We start from the raw sequence: 9,267 nt of genomic DNA on the forward strand, positions 1-9,267 counted from the left end.
TTTACCCATTTAATCATACCACTAAACTGCTATTGCTTTATCAACAATGCAAAAATTAGAAAATCCAATCACCTTTTGATCAATCTTACTAACAACCTGAGGAAGATTCTTCTTGTTTTCAATTTCAGCATCAAACCTTAGGAATTCTAAAGTACTCTTTGTCACCTTAATCACTGTGAACACTTCTGGCAGTATAGCTGCTCGCAACTTCTCCATCACCTGCAACAATAAAGTAAGCATAAACAAAGGTGACACCTTTCCAGTCATCTCCCAATATGGTACAGCAACATTCTTCTGGGCAAGAAGATTGAGTTAAACCAGTCAATCATTGCTGAGCCTCCTTGATACCAAGGTCATGCCCCTGATGCCCAATGTGATTTCATATTGTTATGTACCTTGTAGAGCAACACCATCAAACTTTTTCACATTGTATGGTCCCACAATTATATCCTTGCACTGTCCCAAAATCACAGGTCTACAAACCTTGCATGATCACAGGGTCGTACTCCTGCCAACTGGCACATCATTCCAATTCACTCTATCCTGTGCATGCCTTTCACTCTCCTGCTTGTTCAGGCCCTGATTGCTCAAAAAAAATCTTTATCCTTCCATCTCCAAATAAGTCTCCCCATTCTCCCTTGCTTTTATTCTCATCCACTCTCAACTTCCTCCTTTCACATACTCTTCCAAACTCAGTTACCAACCACTGCAGTTTCTCAAGCCAATCTGCCATCACACTGTATCACCGTTAAACAACTAGTACCCATTTTATGGGCTTCTCCAGCTTTAAGCAATTAAGAACTCTAATAAGGAGCAAGGAAATGATGAACTCCTTTGGAGCAAGAATTTCCATTTTGTTCAAGGATACAGTCTAAGTGAAGGTGACTTTTCATGAATAGTGTAATGCATGCAGATGGAGTCTAGTTACATCACCCTTTTTAACTGGTGATAGGTAATAAAATTAGTGCAAACATTTTGTAGAGTTGGTGATAGGTAATAAAATTAGTGCAATCATTTTGTATACTTGGTGATAGGTAATAAAATTAGTGCAATCATTTTGTAGAGTTCATTAAACTAACAAATTCCAATAAAAATCAAGGATTAGACAACCATTAAGGATAAAAGCTAAATAATACCGATATAAAGATGAGATAGGAAAGGAATGAAGAGAGGGAGTGATCAAATCAAAGGCTACACCATGAAAGAGAGGCAGAAATGTGAATTTGATAATTCAAGTAACTCACCATTGAAGTGGAATATAGACATAATGAACTGATGAAATTATTTCAACAAACAAAAAATCTAACTCTCTATTCCACTCACCTCCCAGTTGGAGATGGACTGTCCTGATTTCAGCTGCGGCAGTGTAACAGTGATACTAAGACGTGCTACAGGCTTCAGATAAAGTCCTGACGTACGAGAGAGTTCAATACAGTCACTAGTGTCTGTACAGTCTTGAAGATTCTTCATTTGATGGGACTTTTCCATCTTGTTTTATCTCTACAAATCAAAGGTATCTATTATACTTCTTTTTCCAAGCAAGACAATGATGATACTGACATAATGCTACTAAAATACAAGGTGGTTGTAGAAAAATGTAAGTATTTTCAGTAATTTTGATAAACAATTAACACTGTGAATGGTTTATTTCCTTCACTTAAATGATTTTTCAACTGAAAACTTCACATATCTGTGACAATAAAGAAAATACATTTACAGTGAGCATTATTCATAAGAAATATAGCAACTCAAAGAGTGCATACACCTTTGGAGCCACCCTGTACTGTTTCCAACATCAAAAGCCCCTAAAGCCTGGATCAGTCAATCATATATTTTTTCATTTACTGTATCATCAAAAATTCTATACACAATCTGAAGGAAAACACAGGGTATTTAGTTTCCTTAAAATGCAAAACTACAAAATACTTGGGATCAGCACCAAAAACTTGGGTTATGCAATGAAGAAATGGTTCTGAAGAATGAAGAACCTTTTCTCTACCACAGCAGTACCCTATGAGTGTTTTGCTGTATGGAAAGGTCTGTGAGGCTGGGATGTGGATAGAGATCTGTGGTTTTGGTGCATTACACATGACAGATGGAGAATGAGTGTGAGCTGATGTGGCCTTTCTTCGTCTGTTTCCTGGCACTACCTCACTGACACAGGATGGTGATCGGGTGTGGGGGAGAAGAGAATGTATATGTTATCTTTTTTTCTTTTCCTTCATGCATTTGTGCTGTGTCCTGTGAGGGGACTTAGGCATCAGAAGGGAATGAAAGCAAGCAAGTATATGAACATGTGTATCTATATGTATGTCTATAGGTGTTTGTGAGTGGATGTGCCGTTCTTTGTCTGTTCTTGCACCACCTCGCTAACGCGGAAAACAGAGATCAAGAATGAAAAAAATCATACTTGATTGCCGTTTCCCAAATTAGCAAGGTAGCACCAGGAACAGATGAAGCAAGGCCACACCCACTCACATCCATTCTCAAGCTGTCATGTGTAATGCACCGAAGCCACAGCTCCCTATCCACATCCAGGCCCAACAGACCTTTTCATGGTTAATGCTGGACACATTACATGCCCTGGCTCAGTCCATGAACAACATGTATGTGTACGTATATGTTGATATGTATATGTATGTAAAACAGAGATCAAGTATAATGAATATATATATCTAAAAAATAAAGTGGCAAAAGGAAAGTATATAGTTACTTTGGTATGAGTCACTAAAAAAAAAATGCCTGAAAAGCAAAGAAAAACTTTTGCATCTAATGATGTAGCAAATTCAACATTTGGAAGTCAACAAATATCCTATCATTAAAATCATTATCAGAACTCAACTTCACCTGCAATAATCTCAAGACTGCTGGGTAAGGAAGGATTAGGCCAGGTTAACATAGTACTGTGTTTCTTTCGTAAAGTACTGTATATTAATAAAAGAATCACAATAGCGACCCTAAACAACCTAAAAATCTTTAAAGTAACTGCCACTGGTGGAACTACGTTCTAATATCTATTCATCTATCTATCTATCTATATCTCTTGATGCCCACTGACTCTCCCTCAAAGGGGTAGCCACGGCAAATGAGTCTCCATAATAAGTGAACTCCAGTGCCGCTTCTTAGCCTTTAGTGCCTCACCCTTAACAGGCCACTGGCACAGGGTAAGTCTAGCGCAGTGTTTGCAGAGACTTCTACGTAATGTTGTTACTGACCACTTCTATTTAATGTTAACTAACCCCTTACTTCTGCTGCACTCCGTGGTCCTTCCCAATACTGCCTCATTTACCATTACTGATTTCGACCAACTTTACTTCATTTTAAATACAATAATATTCGACTGCAAAATCAATAAGATATCTAAGTGCCTGAGGTTGTGACGTAAAAATAATATATTACTTAATAAATGAGCTAGTTGGGAGAGCTCAAGGGAAACGTGGGATTATTACCAAAATAACTTCCTACATCTACCAAGATATACCTTAATCATAAACATAAAGGTTGAATTACACCAATACAACATTTAATGGACAGACTATCAGGCCGACTGAAAAAAAAATGAACAAACAGACAACACACCAGTAGCTAGTGGCACTACCACAGGTCGCCAATAAGAAACCACAATACTGTTATTCATCAATGACTATAAATCTCAACCATAAAGGGAACTTGGGTGAGTTTAATGCATTTTGTTGATTTCTAATTAAATTTTTCTTTCTGGCTCGCGACACACTGCGACGTTTTCCCTCATCTTCACGCAACACTAGACGAATATTACCGATAACACTTCCTTATTTAGGGCATTCCCCAGTTTTAACACCTGATCATTACCTTCTCGTACTTTTCCTATTTACGTAAATTGACTTACGAAATATAACTTAAAATGGTAATAAATACACTTACAAAACCATCTGACTTTGGGCTGAGGAGAAAATCGCGAGCGCCGCGCTCAACTCCACCTTTAACCATAAACTTAAAATAATCAAAAGTTCCTATATAAACCTTGCATAAATGTGTATAATCAAACCACTAACTAAACTGGGAGAATAAATCTAATTAAACCGCTCAATACATCGGAAGAACCAATGTTGATGAAAGACTTGAGATGGTTAACTTATATACCCTGGGACGTGACCTCGTCTCTTCCCCCCTTGTTGAGCCCAACAACTCCCCTTAACACTCCCTTTTCCCCTCTCAAAATGGCCTACAAGAGCAGAGGGAAGGATATATACCCCAGACCCTCGAGCCATACCTGCGGCGGGGGTCAAATAAGAGCGATAATTGAACGTGAGGTTTGACGTTGAGGTTCAGCCTGAGGTGGGTTGTTGGCCTCTAGTGTTTACCTCAGGTGGCGCCGCCACCGGCCGCCCGGGGAACTACTCCACCTCCCACCTACCTACAACATTTACAACTACCTAAATATATCATCTACAACATTCATAACAACCAGAGACATCACACACAGCATTCATAACAACCAGAGACATCACACACAACATTCATAACAAGTAGAGACATCACCCACAACATTTATGACAGCCTAAAACATTACCTACAACATTCACAACAACCAGAATCACACACACACACGACATGTATCACATTCTAAAACCACCTAAAACACACACACACACGCACACATCCACAACATTCTGCATTCATAACAACCACAGATATCACATATATATAACATTCTAAAAATCACCTATAACATTCACAACCAGAGACATCACGCACAAATGTATAACATCCCAAAAAATCACGTATTACATTAATAGCAGCCTAAAACATCACACACAACATTTATAACAGCCTAAAACCACACACAACATTAATAACATCCTAAAACATCACACACAACATTTATATCAGCCTAAAACATCACACACAACATTCATAACAGCCTAAAACATCACACACAACATTTATATCAGCCTAAAACATCACATACAACATTTATAACATCGTGAACACCCCCACACAATCTTCAAAACATCACAGAAAATGTTCCTAACATTCTGGAACATTAGACACAACATACAACATTGAGGACATCTTGATATATGAACTTTGTTTTGTTCATCTATGAAAATAAATTTGACATTTTCTTCCTCTAAACTCTCATTTTCTCTTTGATTCGTTACTTTTCTGTCCTTTTCATTCTTACATGTCCTATTCCGTCTTTATCGATTGTTACGAGTCATCTCATTCATCTTCATTTACTCTTAAGTATCTGTTGGTGTTTCCTTATCATTCTAAGAGGTTGAATACGAGATTTTTCCACAAGTCAGAAGCTTGTGACTACCACATTAGCCATTTCTTTACCCAAACTGTACTCTGTACCACCTTCCATCCAATACTTGCTAATATCGTGTTCAACTGGAACTTCATTCTCCTTCATATTTTCTTTGAATTTATACTAAGCCTTTGATAATTTCATTTATTCTTTCGTGAAACACTTGTCCTAGCAGTTACATTCTAATTTATGTAAGTGATAATTTCATTTATTCTTTCGTGAAACACTGTTGTCCAAGCATTTACATTCTGATTTATGTAAGCCATTCTACTCTATACTTATGAAATTAAAACATTGCAGTCCGTTTACTTTTCAAAGGTGGAATTTCAGGTAATTTAATTTGCAAACGCCAGATATATATGGGTCCAGCATACTTTTCAATCTACAGACCCATTATCCATCGTCTACACAAAGCGATAATCATGTTAGATTTGCCCTATATTTTTTTCTCTTACAAAGAGGACATTAAAGTCTAAACGAAATCCACGTTTTTTCTGGTTTCCTTTGAAGCTTTTAAATAACTTTTCAATTACTGCTAATGGCATGTACAATGCAAGTCTTGAGTTGTATACTTATTACTAATTTTTTCTGTCATACTTGATCGCCGTTTCCCGCGTCAGCCAAGTGGCTCCTGGAACAGATGAAAGAAAGCAGCATCCACTCACAACCATTCCCGATCTGTCATATGTAATGCAGTGAAACCACAGCTCACTATCCACAAGCAGCCCCTTAAGAACTTTTTATGGTTTACCCCGGGTGCTTCACATTCTCTGGTTCAGTCCAATGACAGCATGTCAACCTCAGTATACCACATTGTTCCAAATCATTCTATTCTATGCACACTTTTCACCCTCTTGCATGTTCAAAATCTGTTCCACTCTATCCTTCCATTTCCAATTTGGTCTTCCCATCCTCCTTGTTCCCTCCACTTCTGATACATATATTTTTAATGTCAATCTTTCTCACCCATTCTCTCCATACGTACAAACTATTTCAGCACATCCTCTTCTGTTCTCTCTCTACAGAGAGAGAGAGAGAGAGAGAGAGAGAGAGAGAGAGGCAATCTTCAACAAGATTCTACCTGTATGGCAAGGGAGCGCTACACTTGGTGACCCATCTTGAACTCTCTCAATCACAACTTTTTGAACTTGCAGTAAGCACATCACAGTTCATAGTTCATTGCTCATAGATTACTCAGAGAATTACTTTACATATTTTCTAACATTTTTTGCTTAATTTCATATCTTTGCCTCTAGTTGTTATACCTTTGTATCTTTTGAATTGTTCAGTTGACCTTTAACAGATATGAAAACTAACAAACTGTGATCAACTCAACCCTTACTCCTCTCTTCCATGGATGAAATATTTATGGACTCTACCCTCTTATTGTAACTAAGCAATCTTACCTCTGGTATTATCTTTGTTGCCCTCCTTTAAACCTTCTCTATTAGTTCTCTGTGCTTCTTTGGGTGTGATGGGCAAACTTCAGAAGCAAAAGGGAGTTACAGGGAGGAGATCAGAAAAGGAAGTAGTTACATGCAAAAGTGTGAAAAGGATATGGAATGAATATTGCTCAACGTGTGAAACTACAGAAAGGCAAATGTTTTGCGTATGGAATGATGCAAGAGTCATAACTTGGCTAGTGCAAAGAAACAAGAAGATGAAAGACTTGCATGAGATGATATGGCAAAGCATTGGGAGTGGATGAGATTGCAGTTGAATTTCTCCGGAAGGGGGTTATGGTGCTGTAGATTGGTTAGTCATGCTGATCGTCAAACGTATGGCCCAAGGTAAGGTGCCTGTAGCCTAGGAGAGCACATAGGTAGTGACCCTATGTAAAGTGGAACAACAAAAAGTGCTTAGATTATAAATAACATGTTTGTTGAGTTTACATGGTAAGAGGTACAGGAGAATGGTGATTTAGGATGTTCTGTGCTCAGAGAAGCTGACTGGGCAGGAGTCATGTGGGTAAGGAGTGGTAGAAGATGTGTGGATATTTTGAGGAATGTATGCGAGACATGTTTTGGAAAAAAAATGAGTAAATTGTACAGGGCATTGCTAGATCTGGAGGCAGCATATGATAGGATAGATAGAAATGCCTTATGATGGGTGTAGTGGATATATGGTGTAAATGAAAAGTTCCAAGAGTAGGTTTTACCACGAGAGTAATGCTTAAGTGCGTGTAGGAAGGAAGGAGGGTGACTATTTTCTAATGGAGTAGGGTCTTCATCAAAAATGCATACTATCCCTATGGCCATTTAATCTGTTCATTGATGAGATTTGACATTACAGCACATGGAATTATGGTGGCTTATAGTGATTTATAAAGTGGAAACATGGACTAAGATCCTGGGTGCACTAAAGAGTGTTTAGAATGAAGGGTTATTGTCTGAAAGAGCACACATGGGTATATTTATGAGTCCCAACAATTTCGTATGGATGTGTTTTTGGCACTGAATTCCATGAAGGACGGAAAGAGGGTAGATAAGCTGGAAGTTTAATGCTTGAAGATGAATTATGCAATAAGATGGCTTGATTGTGTGCTAAATCACAAGGATAATGGTAGTGACCATAGTCTGATTGAGAGCTGATTGGAGTGTGCTGAAATGGTTTGGGTATCTGGAGAAGATAAATGAAGAGGCTGGCAAAGAGGATCAGTGTTTTGGAAGCATTAAGAAGAATGGGGAGTATCTACCCACTTGTAAGTACTATTCATATATCATGAGCATAGCCAAGGGAGGTTAGGTCCCCTTAATCACATCTATTTTCCCATCCTTAATGTCACAGTGTTTTGTGTAAATACTTTGTGACTAATTTTGTTAAATTCATAAAGTGCTATAACTTCATGGTTCAACTTCAAAAATTATTTGTTTTTTGTATCAGGAATATTCATCTTAACTGTAAGGGTTGTGAAGTTATTCCATATTTTTCCTTCCAAATTTCTATTTTGTAACTTGCACCAAACATCCACCTGTACTCCAATGAGAAGTTTCCTCCATTCAAAGCAAGGTCATTCTGCTTCATATCTAACAATCATCACAACACATATCTCAGTTGTCCAAACATCCTTTCCTTTCATATTCAGCCTGGGCATACTTTTTGACTCATTTCTCTCAACCTATGGCAAATGCTGGTAATTCCCACTTCAAATTAAATTCTGCTTGCATTACAGGGTCTATTGGCTGGCTACAGATTGGATTCTAAATATGGGATGAGGTATTAGAACTGCCAGGAGGCCTGAGGATTTAGTAACCTGCTAGTAACCACAGTAAGCAGCTGTGTACCTTCTCCTGGGACTTGCCATGTCAGCGGCACACACAGCCATCAGCAACATTGACCACTGTGCTTATGCCACCAATACTTAGGACTAGTGAAGTCCAGTGAATAATGTTTTCCACAACTACAAATGTTTGACTCTTAATCTATAAGGGAAACAAAGGTTTTGACAATTTTAATGTACCTAATTATATATACAAAAAGAAAATTAAGAAAATGTAGCCTGCATTCTTTGGATGTTTTCTAACCTAGGAACAGTCAAGTCCTTATTCTTAATATTGTTCATATATTTTTTGTGCACCTATACATATACATTCAAACATTATAGAAATGCTAGTTTTTGCAGGCAAAACAACAAAAGTACAACGAAAAGGCTTAGCACAATATCTGAGTTGATTCTCCTAATCATACATTCCACTACAGCAAGTCATATTTCTATTTCACTGACGATATTCTTCATGAATTGGTTTTTCCCTCTGTTTCATTTTTCTTCACTTGTACCCACAGAAGAAGAGTCCAGAGGTTACATAAGGATAAGCTGTTATGATGTAGACATGTATAACAATGGCAGTATATACTAATAGTTACTTGAAAAAAAAAATTATGAAAATATGAATGTTCAAAAATGGAAAAAAAAGAGATAATTTCTTTATGCCCAGACACTAGTTCAAATTTTAGTTTCAAAAAGAAAAGTT

The 9,267-nt window shown here is 37.6% G+C and overlaps 1 protein-coding gene and 1 long non-coding RNA gene across 2 annotated transcripts in view; one reads left to right on the forward strand and one right to left on the reverse strand.

The window, feature by feature from the left end:
* Xe7 (A-kinase anchor protein 17A) overlaps positions 1–4,378 on the reverse strand; it is a 31,481-nt gene extending 27,103 nt beyond the window's left edge. Inside the window, exons 1-3 of the mRNA XM_071657108.1 lie at positions 4,253–4,378; positions 1,324–1,500; positions 73–219 (exon numbers count right to left, since the gene is read on the reverse strand). Of these exons, the coding sequence (XP_071513209.1) occupies positions 73–219; positions 1,324–1,488 (312 nt within the window). The 5' untranslated portion in view covers positions 1,489–1,500; positions 4,253–4,378. The remainder of the gene's footprint in view (positions 1–72; positions 220–1,323; positions 1,501–4,252) is intronic.
* A 1,933-nt stretch (positions 4,379–6,311) lies between these two features.
* On the forward strand, positions 6,312–8,803 carry LOC139746165 (uncharacterized). Its single transcript, XR_011712082.1, has 2 exons — positions 6,312–6,449; positions 8,469–8,803. It is a non-coding gene; the product is annotated as an uncharacterized lncRNA (long non-coding RNA).
* Positions 8,804–9,267: the final 464 nt, after the last annotated feature.

Source organism: Panulirus ornatus, chromosome 64, assembly GCF_036320965.1.
Source record: "Panulirus ornatus isolate Po-2019 chromosome 64, ASM3632096v1, whole genome shotgun sequence".
NCBI lineage: Eukaryota > Metazoa > Arthropoda > Malacostraca > Decapoda > Palinuridae > Panulirus > Panulirus ornatus.